This window comes from Clavelina lepadiformis, chromosome 8 (assembly GCF_947623445.1).
Source record: "Clavelina lepadiformis chromosome 8, kaClaLepa1.1, whole genome shotgun sequence".
Taxonomy (NCBI): domain Eukaryota; kingdom Metazoa; phylum Chordata; class Ascidiacea; order Aplousobranchia; family Clavelinidae; genus Clavelina; species Clavelina lepadiformis.
The window spans coordinates 2,229,501-2,247,392 of NC_135247.1; the positions used below are offsets into that span (position 1 = coordinate 2,229,501).

The window sequence follows — 17,892 nt, forward strand, 5'->3', positions numbered from 1 at the left end:
TTCATTTCTACCATTTACTTGCACAACCAAACACAATCTCGTGAATATGAAAAGTATGATGAAAGAATGGTAATTGATAGAACTGGTCATACAGGAATTTTGCCAGACAGGAATGAAACTTTTCCCCATAGTTAGAATAAAGTAAGCAAGGTTTAGTAACCCATGAACCGGTAAAACACTTAGCAACATTAGCTTGTTACTTGCCTTTGTACAGTAAATAATACAGGAGACAACTTTATGTTACAGAAGATATTTTTAGTTTACAAAAGACAGTAGCAAGGGTTATTTTAAACATTACCAACCATTACGCGGCGAGGCGTAACAACTGGATGCAATGGCAAGTAAGGTTGTTGTTTTCACAACTCTGCTCGGTTGCTGCTGGTGCTACAACATTGAAACTAGCGGCCGCTACATCAAGTACATTCAGTCACCGATTCTGTCAATTGGTGTGGAACGCGTTCCTGACAGTGGCCCAGTTTTCCCAGAGATTACGCCATCTTATTTTGGTTATGATTTTCAACTCCGACCTGGCCCCGGTCAAACTTTCAGGTAAGGAATATGAAATAATTTTCAAACTAAGTAGTGATGGTATAGGCTAAAAATATAACGTTAATGAAACCACTTGACTTCTTTTGCTTTTGATGTATAGGTGGTGAGTATAGGTTTTGGGTGTAGCTTTTAACTTAGGTATTAGTTTGTCCAAGAATAACAGAAGCATTTATCGTTGATTGTTCATTGCTTTTGCATAACGGTTTTTATGGTGAAGTTATCGTCTAAAACTAACAAGTAACATCATCAGAAAATGTAAAGTAACATTTTCCATTTATGTTCGTTGAATTTGAAGTAGTATAAGGGCCTTGTTTAGATTGCGAACTTTCTCTGCGATCTTTTGATTCCTGGTCACGTTCCAAAAGATCGTGTTTCCGTCGCACGTCCTGCAAAGGCTACGCGTTGATTTCATTATATTCTTTCGACTGTATTTAGGTTGAGATATAAACAGAATGGACTTGCTTTGGCAAAAACGTGAATTTATTATCCGGATAAGAACATTTAAAGATCTCTATTTACCGTCCGATTACTAACTATGTGTCAGCAAGTTACTTGTGGGACGTGCGGTGCACTTACGCTATCACTGCCGTTTTGCGACCATGTCAATCAATCAATGCCTTTATGACGTAGGTTTTACGTCAAACCTCCGGATGTAAAGGGTTACAAATATGTAGTTTTCTACAAATATGTAAGGAAATGTGAAAGGTTAAAAGCTTTCATCTAAAAATTTTTTTCTGCCAATTTGGTAATCACATACAACGTCGTTTCAATTTGTACCATGCAATTAGCTTATTCCGGAAAGGAATAAGCCAAAAAACCTATTATGTTTTAAACTGTCGACATTGATAAATCTGTTTCAAATTACCGCCATATGGTCTTCCACTGCTACTTCCCCGGCGGTGTTGATATGTAATTTAGTTCATACCAAACAGTATGACAAATTACTGAAGTTATTTTCAAACAGAGTTGAGATCAGTTTTTATTCCAGGATACAGTTCCTTTACAATAGCAGCAACCTCTGTTATGTGCAAACGAAACTTATTCTATGCGAATCGACATTTACGTGAAAAAGTTTCAAGAAAATGTGGAAACTTTCACACAAGTTTTCCACAATTCTGTCAAAATTCTCCCTTATATAGCGATCCACCCAGTCCAAAGTCACTTACATAGTGCTTTGACACAAATATGAATGGACATGAAATCATTTGACAGCTGCTTGCTCAATCACAACAAAACCTTAACTCCACACTACGCCGTATAGATACACCACACATGTCGGCATAAGTAGTCTGCAGTCATCAAATACTTAACACCTTAAAAGAATTTTTGCGTTAATGCAAACTAATGCTATGAAATATCTTAAGTGACTGAGATTTGAATTTTTTATCAGTATTAGAAGTGTCTCAGTTTTTAAAAATGATGGACTTCAGGCATGTGCAGGATGCCTAATAACACTAACACTTTGTGTGAAAACAGGTTAAATCTATACAGCAGCGTCTTTGCATTATTTCGGTTATTAACCATGATCGATCGTGTTTTACAGCGATAAATTTAAAAGTAAAATCTGCTTTTTTAACTTTTAGCGTAATCGCTGGCGCACCGAAAACGTCAGACGCCAGACGACTTTCTTCTCAAGACGGATCAAACTCCTTATCAAGTGAGTTTCAACGTATGGTTGGTGAACAACATCTTTTAATGTAGGCTAGTACAGTAAATTTTAGTGGCTATTGGAGTATCCCTGCTTTGTTTTCGATCGTTATACTGCATAGTGAAGTGATAAGCATATTGTGAGTATGATATGATTTTTATTTAAGCTTTTACTAGGAAAGTTGCATTTAAATAAACTTGTAAGGAGTTGGGTTGTATTCATTTAAGTTACGCTGTCTTCATTTGTACAGTGTAGTTCTGACTTAAAATGTCGAAATATTTCTTCATCGGTTTTAGCAACTGGTGACGTGCTAACCTGTCGAAGTGGTTTCCCCCCGCCTTCTCCTCTTTGTTCTTCTATCGTTCCTCAACCTGTTAGCCCTGGTGACAATTACGGCCTTAATGTGGAAGTAGGCAGAGATTCTACATTGCACGTAAGTGTACAACCTTTGTTGTGTATCGTTTGGAAATGTTCCTCTTTAGCAGTTAAAGAGTTAAAGACAGAGAACTTGTTGTTAAAACTAGAAAGCAGCTATAGCTCTGAAATGTTGAGCTATAAACAGTTACAACCTTGAGCTTATTCCCCTATGTTCCATCAGGCTTGTTCACCAACGAAGGAACAGAGCTGTCCTCCGGTTCAGTATAGTCCTGGGTTTTGCTACAGACGACGGAGGAACAGAGCGGAATGGGAAGCAGATCCCCGAACGCAAGAACTCGGTGAAAAATCTTTTAAATTTTTACTTGACATACTGTAATTTGGTTCTAAGATAAAAAATTTCCTTGGACCATGTCTTACAATCATTCAATTGACTTAGCATGTCCACCAATTAACTTGGATCTAATCTTCCTACTTGATGGTTCGGAATCCGTCGGACCAGTCAACTTTGAAACTGTGAAGGACTGGACCGTTAATGTTTCTAGGAGTTTCGACATTAGGGATGGGTCAACCCGTATCGGTGTGGTGCAGTATTCTCATCTTGATGTAGATCGAAATGGCAGGTTTGATTGTCATTGAACTTACTTTTCTTGATTACTTCTTATATCTTTGATACTCTCAGTGCTGCGATATTATCATTTTCGGAAAAAATCTACATCAGTGGCTTTCAATTTTTTCTGATCGCTTATATGCCGGCGAGAAGGTTTTTGTTATTGTCGCTGCGTAGTTTGGTGGAGAATCACCGATTTAGAAAGATCGGTATACGACCGTGCACGTGCCTTGCTTTTGTTTGTTTCGCTGCATTCCTGGTTGTGTTTGGAAACTCAGTAAAGCATCTAATTTGTACAGGCCTCTCGCCAGACAAAGAAATATTGTTACCGAAATTGAACTTGGGGCTCAAAACAATTTCAATGATTTTACGGTAAGCTTAAACTAACGTTGGACAATTCGACAGCTTTTAGACAGTCATTGTGGAGCTTTTCCTCTATCAACAAATCTTAAAGTATCAGGGAAATGGAAGTACAGCACAGTATAATCGTTACAAAGTTCCAAATCTTACCCCATTTTTATACTATTTTATTTGCAGAGAGCCGTGGAAGGAATTAAACTTCAGGCATTCACCACCTATACTGCTCACGCTTTGAACAAAACCGTCGATGACTTTGAGAGTTCTCCACGGTTTGGTGACAGCAGCACAGCCAAGGTCCTGATTCTTCTCACCGATGGCAAGTAAGCGGGCACAGATATTGTTTTCACACTTGAGGTGCAAAAACACGAAGATCCTTGCACAGCTGAACATGTATAAGCTACGGTATACTATCTCGGCTCCCGTGTCCGCTTTAAGTATGTGGCTCCTTGTTACGTAATGGTTCCGGGTGTGTTGCATAATCCTAATCTTTTGTTAGTATAGGTTACTACATGGTGGTGAGTTACACATGCATTCGATTTTCTATAGGTCGGATGATCAAGCGTATTTAGCTGATAGCGCCAACTACGTTAGAAGTTTGGGTATAACCACGTTTTCCGTAGGCGTCGGCGACATTAATATTAATGAACTGAGGGTAAGAAAAGCTTCTTCTTGTGTTAGAATTTGTTTCATTTTTAATGGTGCAAATGTACAGTATAAATGATTACAATATTGCACCTAGATTTTATCATAATATATACGGTTTTAACTTATAGCCATACATGAAACGCTGCAAAGATTGAGATTCTAAGACAGAAATTATGTGTTGCTTATGATTAGGCTGCGCAAGGCCTAACGCATTATATGTGAAGGTTCCATGCGCTTTACATACGAAAGCGTTTGCCTCGTTTGCGCCGCACATGATTTGCCGAAGGTTTAGGAGTTATTTGCGACTCATGAATGGAAAAGGAGCTTGTGGTTCGAAGATAGGTTTTCGTTATTATTTCTATAACTTGGTACACGAAAGACGATTTGTAATTAATTCAACAAATCATTATAAACAATATCAGAAATTCAGTGTGTTTTAATCCTGGATTGTGTAATGTGTTCACTTTTAATCTTGTTGGTGTTAAATGACGGCTTTAATGAAAAGATATGTTACAGGACAACATACAGAACTAACATAAAAATCTTTTCTTTGAGTTGTGTCTGCTTGCCTTAGACCTGTGTTTTTCATTCGTTAATTTTATTTGTCTACTCTGTGTAAACTACGATGTGAAAACTAATTGCGCTAAATGCTTGACGGTTGCATAACAGATAACCCTTGATATGATAACTGATTGCTGGAGAGTCACAGCAATCGAAAAACTGAAGTTTTGTTTTCAATGAATAATGGTACTTTGTTGAAGGTGGGTTTAAACGAGGGTAAAGAGTGGTTCATTAAATGGATTTAGCGTGACTGGCCAATTGTCAAGTGTGGCCGGATGTTACTTTTCAACGCATGCGCCACCCATATTTGTAAGGCATACGGTTGGGATATAGGTTGTTTTTCACGTGTGGATTTTGTGAGGACCGCAAACAAACATGTTAGCCACATAAAAACTTCTGTCTGAGTTTGAAGAAATTCCTTTAGCTTTCTCCTATATGTTTACAGCTAAATGCATTAAACATGCGAGTATGACTGTAATTTGTTTTTGTTATAGACGGTTGCGACAGGCACTGACACAGATGAGCGGGTTTATTTCGCGAATGATTTTGACGGTTTGAACGAAGTTGCCGGCAAGCTTAGAGCAGCTATTCTATCATTTGTGTTGGAAGGTGAAGGAGTTTTTATATTCCCTACCAAAGCTTGCATCCTTGTATGCTGTATTTTAGCTCTTATAAATTTACAATTCGAATATAAAAAACCTGCATCACTTTCACAAAAGGTACAATTGCGACTGGAGGCGGACCATCATACCAGTTAGAAGTGGCTGAAACCGGAATCTCCATTCATGCATCTCGGACGGTAAACTACATAAACTTCGGTTGGAAAATTAGGTGTACCATTGTGTGTGTGGGAGCGAATGTTGGCTGTATGTTTGTCGTCGTTTGCTTGTATGTCCATGTTTTGTCCTGTACGCGCAAGCTCGAAACATCGCAATTTTCAAGCGATTACGTGCAAATTGCCAAACATTTTGGTAATTTATCCATCTATGAAACAAGAACATAGGCCCAGTGATGAAATAACAAAGGTAAGTGAACCAGGCGAGGTCATTCAAATCCTGCTCCGGGCAATATCTAATTTTACCCACTCAAAGGAATAACACAGGTCAGTTCCCTGTTCCAACTGAAATGTAATATAAAACGATTTTGTCAGCTTTTTCTTGGTGACTTACTTTTTGTCTAACAGCTCCAGGCAAAACGTTCAAGCTAAGTCAGCTACTTTACCAAGCTATCTTTTGATGTTGACCAAACCTTCAATTATACGCTTTGTGGACAACAACGGTATTCGATTCTTTTAACTTGTTTGGTAAGATGATTTGAGAACGTCAAATTTGTTCAAACAGGGAAAATTGTGTTTGTTATTAGATAATGACGTAGCGTCCCGTGCAACCACACTTTCAAGCTTAGGTGTCATATTTAAACCATGTTTATTCAATAGATTCGATTTATCTAATGCAAATGACTAGAAGTTAATCAAAATGTCAATGGAAAGCTTTGCAAGACCATCAACTTCTAGAGTCGGTGCAGTGGCGTGGCGCATCTGGTTGAAAGGAAATACCCAAAATTCTTCATATGCTCATATGCAAGGAATCAGATATTACAATAACGCAAATGATTATTTATCAATGAACTTGGAAGGCCGCTGATAATTTTTCACATTGGATCATTAACAAACAATCCTACATTACTTCTTTCCGTGCTAAACCCACGGAGATGGTTGCAAAGTGCCCTAGAATGATCCGTTAGTAACATCACACTTTGTATGCTCTCCTTTTATGACAATAGTGACGTGAGGATTTGGAACGCGGATCATAAGTATAAGTCTGTCTTCTTGCCAACAATGCCTACATTACGTGGTCCGTTCAATACCAAAGAATTGCAGTCGTGCCAGGTGCAACAAGATGAGAAGTTATCAAGATCTTCTGGCATGCAAATATGGATGAGCAATGTCCGAAATTATCCATATTGCAAATGAAATGAAACATCTTATCTTCGCAGTTTTTAACCCACTGCACTAAGCTTTTTTCATTCCACGATTATGAGTTTCTGAGGGACGAACATAAATTAAACTTCAGTCTAATGTATTTCTTGTTTTATATATAAGCGAGGTACCTCATAAACAGCAATTTTTAAACGCGATGACAAACCAACACGTCCTTGCTACATGCTGAATCAATCGACTGAAACTCCGCAAAATTATCTTGCTTGCCGGGTGGCAGCAAAGACTTCAAGCAAGGACAAGTGGAATTTTTCGCAAAAATGGACTCGATTTCATTCGAATCATTTGGAAAGTAAGACTCTTGCCCTAAAAATAAAACGAAAATAAGGACACAAGTGAAAATAAGGACATTTCCTAGAAAAAAGGTCAAAAGTATTTTCTAAGACACGGACCTTCAAAATAAGGACAAATCTTAGAAATAAAGACGGTATGGCAACCCTATATAATATAGGGCTCTCTGGAATTTTGCATGTCAATTTAGTATGCTTTGGACTACCCTTCCATAAAATTCCATCAAAAAAACATGATTCAAACTATTTTAACAGAAGCACAAAAAAAAACTTTGGTCTAAAAAACCCAATTTTAGCTACTTTCATGCTACTTTTTAGTCAAACTCTGAACGCGACCTGGGACATTGAAGCACGCCAAATGCTAGGGTAATTCCCAGGTTAGAAAACAACACTAACCATGCCACCTTCTGATTGGTCTAAACATGTTTGTTAAAGCCCTACGTAGGACGTCCAACAAAATCATAGAGATCTTAGTTTTAAGTGTTTGACCGCTCCTAAAAGACAAAGAGATGTTCAAAACAGGTCAGCTTTAAGTAACGAAATGTTTATACTGGTCTTTATGGCGTAACCACTTGATATGAAAATTGCAACTCAACAACCGCCTATAAGCGTCGTAGTAGCAAAAAATACATGACCTAATTATGTACAATACTATGGTATGTACATTACAACTGTACAACTGTAACTGTACAATAGTATGTTATGTACAACTGTACATTACATTTAATTAGAGTTCGTAATACGTGCACCACTAAGCACTTCTCCTCGTCATATTGTGTACAAAAACATTAGCATAAATAAAAAAAAATTCAGACTGATTACAAATAGAATATAGTACAAAATTTATTCTGAGATCAGCGCTTGTATTTTGAAAGTGTCTGTGGTTACTAGAATGAAGAAATGTTGCACACGGAGCAACCAATGGTTGTCTTAAAATATATCCCCAAAAACAGCAATGTTCTACTGTTAAAGGTCATAAGACTCTTATATATTCTTATACAGTAATAAGATACCCAGTATCGCTTTAAAAAAAAAACATGGTGTATATATATGTTGATTATATGCACAGTAAGTAAAAGAAGTTGGAACAAGAAAAAGTGCAGTTAACAGTCCTAGAGGCAAACTATGCTTCTAAAAACAGGAATTTGGATAGTATACCTGTTCGATTTTTTGTGAAAAATAACATTTCTATCAAACTTTATTCTAATAACTACTCTTTTTAGTCAGTGTCCTCTTCAACATGAAGCTTCTCATGTTTCTTGAACACTAAAAACTTTCATCACACGCACCATCACCAACGCAACACACATCGCAACAATATGGTTTTTCCTTGGTGTGAATGCGCACATGTCTATCTCTAATGCCCCTTTCTGAAAAAGATTTCGAACAATAAAAACATGAGTATGGTTTTTCACCGGTGTGTGTCCTCGTATGGCCATTTAAAGGGCCTATACTGGTAAATCTCTTTGGTAAAAATCTTTGTAGCTACTGTTTTGCAAATAAACTACATACTCTGCAATCTTGTTTGAATTACCAGAAGTGGGTATCCAACTTTTTTGACGGGTACCTATTCTAACAGAGGCAGAATTCACCACTAAAAAAAGAGTATTCATTGTAAACTGCATGTAGAAACAGCCTCAAAAAAGGTAGTTTTTCAGTTTTTGTTGGCTTAACACAGCAAAAAGAATTTTGTTTATTTTTCGCCTTCAATGTGGAGTATGAAAAAATTGTGCTCACGCAGTTGATCGCAAACATATTAGCAACAATGATAATTACCACAAATAAAAAAGGTTAAATGTGGCAAGACTTCAAGGACAAAAATGTGCATTACGATGACATAAACAAAAAAAAGTTTAAATTTTAATGTCCACGCGGCCACCAAACTCAATGGATTTCATTTAATTTCGGATAGCCTACCCAACTAAACAAAAAATTAAAACTGCTTATCGCCTGAAGCCAAAGAGGCTTATTTAGATTTAAAATCCAAAGTTTCCCAACAATGAGAGTCAAAACCAGTAATTACAGAAAATGTAAAATTTCAGTTAAAGGTTTTGGTAGAATAATATAGTCTAAATTCAAATTAAACTGCATGTTATAACAAGTAGCCTACCTAAACAGTACACATTCCCCGAACTGCAGAGTATGGTATAGTTTTTTCCGAGACTATGTCAATTTATGTACCAGTCAATACACTGTTAAGCGCCATAGTGCAAAGCATGGCAACTGCACCTGCGAGATTTTTGAAGACTATGCTTGCTGCAACTGAATGTTTCACAATTACCACTCAAAATTAGAGCTCTGCGTTTTGCCTACCAAAATGAAAATTGCATTTGGTGCACCCTTTTGGAACAAAGTCACCCCAATTTTACCCGAATTGAACCCGGTCATCCCAGACTGCAGAGCAAAAGCAAAAGCACAACCAAGATTTTCAAGGACTCGCGAGATTTAAGCTTTTACTGGAGTTAAGATTTAAGTTAGGTTTATGTTACTATGTTTAGTATGTTATAACATTTAAGTTGACTATGAAGACACTGTGTAAACTAACTTGAAATGCACGATTTTTTCCGGTGAAAGAGTGGCAGTCAAAATAAAATGCTAACCATTACGAAGTAAAAAAAGTAAGAAATCCACCAGCAAACAATGAGCAGCAAAGCCCAAAGGCTTAAAACGTGAAAGAATAATGTAACGGTTACATGCACGCCGCGTGCATACATGCATGCGGCCCGCGGGCCGTAGTTTGCCCACCCCTGATGTAACCAAATGATAAAAATGAATAACGGTTAGGGCTAGGATGGTCACCAACGACGAAAATTCTCATTCATTCATCTTATTTTTCGCCTTATTTGAGGGTGACGAAAAATTGTGTAGGTAAAAAATCTGTACAGTACGTAATTACGTTTGATGTTGAGCTACCTACGAAGTTTTAAAAAAAAGCAAAACACAGCATGGACAAAACACATGTTCTGGGCGTCACAATGTTTGACCATAGATATTACATTGTTACATGGTTCGAAGTACAGTTCCAAATATTTACTAAAAAGTCGGTTAAAGTTTGGGTTGTCTATATATATTATATCCATTCTAGGGCGCAGATTTTGAATTGTGAAAAATATTTTGCAAACGTTTCGCGTCATGCGCTTTAATTAACTTGAGGATTTTTGCAATCACTCTGTGGCCTGCTGCTGACTTTCATAAAATGAATGAAGAACATCTCGGAAGTTATTTATTAACGCCTGGTTTGAATAAGAAGCTCTTTGTATCAGTTCATTTCCTTATTGATGACCTTAAACACAGTCTTAAATCTCAAGAAAAAATTGCTTGTTCAGCCGATTTTTTCACTTTTTATGAGCATTAATAACAAGCATAATGTCCAGCTTATAAGTAGGAAGTTAACACAAATAGCACATTGAAAGTTGGGAAATATATGGCGCGCTAAATACTGCGTAAGAAAGAGAGAGTAAGAGAAAGAGGGAGAGAAAAGAAAGAAAAGACATGCTTTGCCGTAAATTTCAGGTAAAGGTTGCAGTTGCATCTATCATCCACTTTACACAACAGTTATAAAATATGGTAATTTTTGTAAAATTAATATTAGCCTGAACGTTTGGGCAAAACTATATACAGTTGAAACCTGTTAAGTCGAAGCTAAATTAATATGCTTTTGATTTATAAAAAGCTTGAGCAAAAGCATCTTTAATTTGTAGTCAAATTGCCGGAAAATGTTTTAGCCGAAATGAAAAGACAACAACAAACATCCTTATCAATCTGCAGACATGCGGTTTTTATAACTTTTCTTACAGGTATGTCTTTAAAACATGCCATTCTATATCAAACAATCAAATTAAAAAGGTCGGTACGTTACAATAGCAAAAAATGGATTAGTTAGTTAATACTAGTTATTATTAGTTAAGCCTGTTATATTAGTTACGTTATTACATGACAATAACGGAATGAGTTAGCAACTTATTTGGAGACGGCCGCCCAACTAGCGTTATTATAACCTTGGGACCACAAAAAAAGTTTCGAGTTAAGCGGAATTCTGAGTTAAAAGCAGTTGCTTTACTGATTATTATTAAACTATCAATTTCAAGATGTCAGACATTACTTGTACAACAAAAGAGCATTTTGAATCCTTGCTTTTGCAACTATTTTGTAATGATGTGGCGTGTACAGAAATCCTTTAACACCGTCAGTCATTTCTGGAAGTTTAGGGCTGGATGGATCGGATGAAAACTCAAAGTTCTTGACGAGATTAGTGACCAAAAAAAACATCTCCATCCGAGCAAGCTTCTCTCCTGGGCAAACTCTAGCTCCGATGCAAAACGGGATAATTTTCTTGGGGAAGATGAAATCTCCTTCTTCGTTCAAATGACGTTCCGGTTGAAATGCTTCCGGATTTTTCCAATGTTTTGGGTCATGATGAACTGACCAAATGTTTCCCATCACCTGCGTGTTAAATTGAAGTTACCACTACTAAACCAAAAAGAACAAAGTTTTTCAAAAATCTATTTTTCAAGCAAATTAAAATACCGGAGTGCCTTTTGGAATAAAATAGCCTTCAAGTTCAACATCTTTAGCAGTCATTCTTTGCAAGCCAAGAGGAGTAACAGGTCGGCAGCGGAAAACTTCCTGAATAAACGCATTGGTGTAGGGACAGTTTGTATGGTCGCTCCATCCCGTGACGCGACACCTTATCGAAAGACACTTTATCGAACGACACTTAATCGAACGACACTTTATCGAAAGACACTTAATCGAACGACACCTGATCGAAACGACACCTGATCGAAACGACAGTTGATCGAACGACACTTTATCGAACCGAAAGTTGATCAAACGACACTTTATCGAACCGACAGTTAATCAAAACGACAGTTGATCGAACGACACTTTATCGAACCGACAGTTCAATTTTTGCGTGTTTCTCAAACATTGAAACAATGGGTCATTGTGATGTTCAGCTATCTGTCCATGTTTGTTTGATAAAGTTGGATTTTGTAATTTTTGAGATATTGTGATATTTATATAATTTTTCTCTCTCTCCGCATTGAAACGTATTACTCATTTACGCACCAATAACTTGACTAACTATTCTTTTTCGTTCTCTTTTCACAGCGGGGGCGCGGCGTAACAAGAAGAATTTATAGAAATGTGTCACTTTTAGAAATACCTAATTTACACTAAATTCACTTTCTTTAGTTTTACAATTATGATGTATACAGGAAGCCAGATGATGTTTCTACTAACCTGTAATAATCTCATCAGTCTACGACGCATAGGTTTCTAGTAATTAACGATTGCAAATGTGTGTGCGGGGTTGGCCACACCTAGTTTTTTTAGTAAACTCGCGAGCCTGGTTAGGATAGGGTTAAAAGATCCACAATTTATTGAAACAACTGACGATATGCACTGTTAAAAGAACGACAACTGACGAAGTGCACATTTCAATCGCATTCATTTAATTACAAGTTGTGTGCAATTGCTCGAAGATAACTTTTTATGTCCATATTTGTTGAGTCATAATTTTCAACTATGCTCTTCAGCCGTTGGTTGACAGCGTCGTAGCGCTTCTTCCGAGGTGGGCCATCGATTCCAGCACTCAATTGCTCAATTAACATTTCGTTGGAACCTTGTTCCCGCTTAATTTTTTTGACGAGTCTTCGAAGCGTCGGATGGGATAATGAGACACGCTTGCTGAACGCATTGTGCCATCCTTCAATGCTATTATTCGTTCTTGGAAGGTCATCTTGAACCCGGTGGAAAACATTCCAACACCGGATAGGAAATAGAGGTTGACGACGATTCCTGCGACACAATCGTCCAATCCAAGTAGTTTCAAAATAGTCAATGTATTCAGACAAGTGCTGCTCATCGTCGTCACTGAACGTGGCCAGGAAGTCCTCGAACCGTTGTATAACGTCGTCGGGCGGAACGAATGCCAGTGCCTGGAAGCATTTTATGCGAAGGGCATGCTCTGCATCTTCATTGAACCACCGCTGCAGAGAGAGAGCCTGAATTTTCCGGAAGCTACATTGGCCAAAATGGAAAAGGCAGCCGAGAATTTCTGCCCGAGGGAAGCTGGAAGAAAGAGCATTAAATGCTGCCATTTCAAAGTCTATTGTTACGTCTAGAGTCAAAGTCTAAAGTCCATTTTGCCTTCAATTCCTTACTCTTTGTATCTATAATGACTAGTCTAGTCTACTGTACAGACAATCTCGTACTTAGTAATTCTCGTGCGTATTTTTGTGATATCTTATTAATATGTGGGCGGGCCGGCCGCCATGCGAAATCGAACACTTTATGATACAAATATAAAATATAGATATAAAATATAAATCGTCAACTTTATGATATATACATCACAATCATTAATGCACACCATTACAAAGACCGCACATCACAATGGCTCATTGTTTCAATGTTTGAGAAACACGCAAAAATCTTGCTTGAACTGTCGGTTCGATAAAGTGTCGTTCGATCAACTGTCGTTTTGATTAACTGTCGGTTCGATAAAGTGTCGTTCGATCAGCTGTCGTTTGGATAAAGTGTCGTTCGATCAACTGTCGGCTCGATTAACTGTCGTTCGATAAAGTGTCTTTCGATCAGCTGTCGTTTCGATCAGGTGTCGTTCGATAAAGTGTCTTTCGATAAAGTGTCTTTCGATAAGGTGTCGTAGTACCATAATACGCAATTAAACAACATATTCCATGAAACGCTGTCTTGAAAGAGAGTTTCTCCTCGACCGTTGATAAAATGTTTTGGATTTCTGACTTTGCTTGGATAGCGATTGGAATCGTTTGTGGAAAGTTTCAAACCGACTTATAGTTTTAACCTTCATAAATATACCGCTACATTCAACGATAGAAATTCAAACGATGCCTAAGTCGCCAAACATGCCAAACTCACTATCTGATATAAAATTAATTTCGTCGTAAAGTTTCTTCTGTATTTCGGGGTAGTGAATGAGAAATAGCAAGGCCCATAAAGTGGAAGTTGAAATCGTTTCTGTGCCAGCAACAAAAAAATCCAACAAAGCTCGCATCAGCTGCGGGTCCTGAAAATATAATGATCAAAATATTTATGAAAGAACACAGAAACATATCGATGGACTGTGAAAGATTCTTCGCTTACTGTAAAGCCATCCCCTCCATTGCGGGATTTCTGTTCGTGCAAAAACGCGGTAAGATAATCAGAAATTGCATTTTCATCAATGGAGTTGCTATGCTTTTTCAAGGCATTATTAGCAAAGCCTACAGTGTAAAAAGAAAGTAAGAGACACATAAGTCATCTTTTTAACGGTTGCTGGTTGTTGAACGTAGTGCTTGCGGTATAAACTCGCTTACCTGTCAGTCTATTAACCTTAGACCTGTAATCATCGGCAGCCGCTTTAAATGGATTTATATGCTCGACTATAGGATATACTATCATCACAGCCAAAGTTTCTGACATTTTTTCGTCACCGTATCTGAAACATTTTAACATACCATACCCTGGAACTTTATAGCCTTTTGAAGGAACATGCCCGATTGCATAATATACGTGTACTTGGCGTTCTGTTGTGTCTAATTATTTTTCCAAAATTTTAAATACTGTACTTCATTCATTCAGTCTGATAAAAAAGACAAATAGCTTATTGAATAAATCAGGTTAGCTTACAAATTGTAAATATCCTTTACAAAAGCTTGAAACTTTTGGTCTTCAAAATCATACTCCTGTCCAATTGCAATATGGCAGATTACATTACAAACGGTTGCTCCAAGGACGCCCTAAACGAAAGATTTCATCAACTAAAATATTTTTAAATTTACCCAAAGCAAGAAGCAAAAAAGCAAAAGATGTGGGAAATTTGTCCTTACACTAATGTCAAAGGGTCCTCCATTTCTTTTGCGAATATGATCTATCAGTTTTGCGACCGCTTTCTTGACACGTTCTTCTACTTTCAACTGTATCAAACCGTGTCTGCAAACAATTAGACAATGTTCACAATCATTTGGAAAATAAACGTTTCGCAACCGTAAAAGTCTACTATTGTTATACCTACAAAAAAAACAAGATCATTCTGTTGACAAAAGCAAGCAAGCCACTTTGGGCATTTTTTTTCAATGCGTTTCCATTGATGTTCTTCGGCTCAATCGCGAAAAGAGGTTAGCTACAGTAATTGCGCAGCTATGCTGGTTGATATAATAAATAATAAATTTCGCTTATTTGTGATTATTAGGTAACTAGTTACCTATTATTACGTAACTAATCATTTCAAATCGATTATACGCACTCTTTTAGTTTGCTCAAGGCAAAATTCCTTTGAATCTTCCACTCTGTGTCAGCATCTCTAAATGTAAATCCAAGCCTTCCACCAGAAAGTGTATCGAATAAAGGCACCGGCGGACGATCCTTGAAACTCCAACCTTTTGTAATAAACGCCTGCACAATACGGCTTATGGGCAACGTTCAGTTAAAGCTCGTACACCAACAAGCATATTGTTGTTTTTAGAAACAGTTGCATAAGCGTGGCGGGCCGAGAAGTTGCCATAAGATTTGTTGCGTCATCAAGATCCGACTAATCTTAAATTTTGCGATTTCCATGGCAATATTGAACATTCTACGTAATAACTTAAAAAATTCTGTTAGACCAATCAGAAGCCAGTATGGCCACTGTTATTTTTCACTGCGGGGATTACTTCAGCAAATGGCGCGTTAAAAACTTCCAAGTCGCATGTTTAAGTCAAGCTAAAATATAGATGAAAATTTATGAAATTTGACATTTTTAGCCCAAAATTGTAGTCTTGAGTTTAGTGGACTATTGCAAGACCTAGAACTGATTTATTGAAATTTCATGAATTGCTAGCCTAAGCCGTACTAAAACCACATGCAAAATGTTAGGGAGCCCCATTGAGAATTTCTTAAATAATTGAATTTTTGCTAATTTCACTCTATAACAAAATAAACATGAAAATTAGCTCTTTTTACAAAGTTAGTCAGAACGTTAAAGTTTGATTGACTGATAAAATTTGTGGCATACCCATTAGGAAATATCATTCGGTCATATTGATGTGACGTCACCTTATTACAGTCCAAATTTGGTTAGATTTTACGTCTTGCAGTACCACGATAAGACTTTCACAAGTTAAAAGTGGCCAAATTCCATACCCAAATTTATCTTGTTCTTATTATCTTATTCTTCTATTCTATTCTATTCTATTATTCTTATCTTATTTTATTTTTATCTTTATCTTTACCGAAATTTCGGGGGCGTGGTCTCTGGATCATTTCTTTTTCACTCCGGGAAAGGATTTTACTTTTAGTCACAAAGTTGCAACGTAAAACATATCTTTTACGAAAGATAGCATTGTACGTTAACTAAAACTGCCATGACTGACTAAAACTTCAGTAAAAACAAACCTGTCTGGCTCCAGAGTATTGTTCAAGCTCCATATGACAAAAATGTCAAAACTGACAGGGCAAAAATCTGAATGCAATTCTTAAGATGTTTTTACTGAACTATCTTATTTGGGGTTTTGTTTAACCTACGCAAGTTACAAAATCCAGGCCCTAAAGAAGATCAAAACTTCAAACTTTTAATACTTGATGACGAAATGAAATCCGTTGGGAACTCTCAGACCCCTGTAGAAAATTTAAACAGATGTTTTTGCAATCACCCACTGAGTGCAGTTGGTCGTAGTCGTTTATTACAACTATGTCTTTAGTTCCGAAACGAACTGACATGATTGGTCCATATTTCTTTCGACTCCATTTCGCAATCGCTCTTTCAGGATACCTGCCCAAATATGGAAGAGCGCCCACTACTGGATAACCTCTAACACCCGGGGGGAAATTAGCACTAGGGTAAGACCACCATCTGTACAGCATGAACGCAAGCCCAGCGAAGACAATGGACCACAAATTTTCATAAACCAGAATTAACGTTGAATACAAAAACTCCATTTATTTTGGTGCTGTAGTTAACGTTATCCTATAATCTTGTCAAAAAGTAATTTACCCAAATTTAACAAAAAGAAACAACAGTAAATCAAATAAAGCAACATTTAACGTTTTCCAGAAATCAAATAAAGTTTATAGCTTAGTTCTTGTGTCAAAGTTTTACTAAATGTGCTGTACATATGTTATTTTAACGCACGTTCACAATTGATTACAGACTGTATATCAGGATTAGAAAGTTATCGCAAGTAAGCACTAACTTCTACAACATGAAATAGCAGACGAGCCATTTCATTTCAAAACCAATACAATAGGCATTATGAAGGAGATATCTTCTAGTTCTTCAAAATTTTATCTACGAAATTACAAAAGCGCGGAAGTATACTCTAATAAACCTATATACCAATTCCCACGCCTCAAAATGATTCACTCTCACATTTGTGCAGGTGATCGGTGTGTGACTACATTTGTAAATGACTGTAAATCTATTTTTTCAGCTGATCATATAAGTCAAGTCATTTCTACCAAAACTATTGTATCCCAAATTCTTAAATCACGAATTCTCTTTTGACTACTTGCTTTTTTACTATTTATCTACTTTACTTGACCCTGGCCAAATAGGCTTAATTCCGGGAATCGTTTTTCAAATTCAGTACAGCGATTAAAGTAACCTAAGGCAGAACACACTCTCGATTAGCCTTAGTTCACTAGTAAAATATTAACTTAGCTTACGAGAAGATCCGGTAGAGTTTAACAACAGGAACCACCAAGCACTTGTAGTTAATATAATTTCCAAACTTTACTCAACGCTTGGTTAAATATTGGGTTAACTTGTGTTCGCTCATAAACTGTCTGCACCAGTTATAGCTTGTAGGCTAAGTCTGTGCGCTGTTGTCTGCAATCAACTACAAAGCGGCCTTGCTGT

General features: G+C 37.1%; 2 protein-coding genes across 3 annotated transcripts; one reads left to right on the forward strand and one right to left on the reverse strand.

Annotated features, from left to right (window-relative positions):
* The first annotated feature begins 228 nt into the window (after positions 1–228).
* On the forward strand, positions 229–6,348 carry LOC143469633 (integrin alpha-M-like). Of its 2 annotated transcripts, none has more exons than XM_076967391.1 (11): positions 229–549; positions 2,133–2,206; positions 2,494–2,630; positions 2,796–2,913; positions 3,012–3,195; positions 3,482–3,554; positions 3,720–3,862; positions 4,089–4,194; positions 5,243–5,357; positions 5,468–6,051; positions 6,184–6,348. In XM_076967391.1, the coding sequence occupies exons 1-10, from the start codon at positions 335–337 to the stop codon at positions 5,749–5,751; spliced, it is 1,449 nt and encodes a 482-aa protein (XP_076823506.1). In that variant the 5' UTR covers positions 229–334; the 3' UTR covers positions 5,752–6,051; positions 6,184–6,348. The 2 variants fall into 2 exon arrangements, with proteins under 2 accessions (XP_076823506.1, XP_076823507.1); XM_076967392.1 differs by having other exon boundaries at positions 5,468–6,026.
* Positions 6,349–10,248: 3,900 nt separating this feature from the next.
* LOC143468604 (cytochrome P450 2C5-like) lies at positions 10,249–17,690 on the reverse strand. Its single transcript, XM_076965934.1, has 9 exons — positions 16,692–17,690; positions 15,304–15,452; positions 14,888–14,990; positions 14,688–14,797; positions 14,375–14,496; positions 14,163–14,281; positions 13,906–14,085; positions 11,562–11,870; positions 10,249–11,477 (listed from the first exon to the last, which is right to left on the reverse strand). Exons 1-9 carry the CDS (start codon positions 16,971–16,973, stop codon positions 11,133–11,135), a joined length of 1,719 nt encoding a protein of 572 aa, XP_076822049.1. The 5' UTR covers positions 16,974–17,690; the 3' UTR covers positions 10,249–11,132.
* Positions 17,691–17,892: the final 202 nt, after the last annotated feature.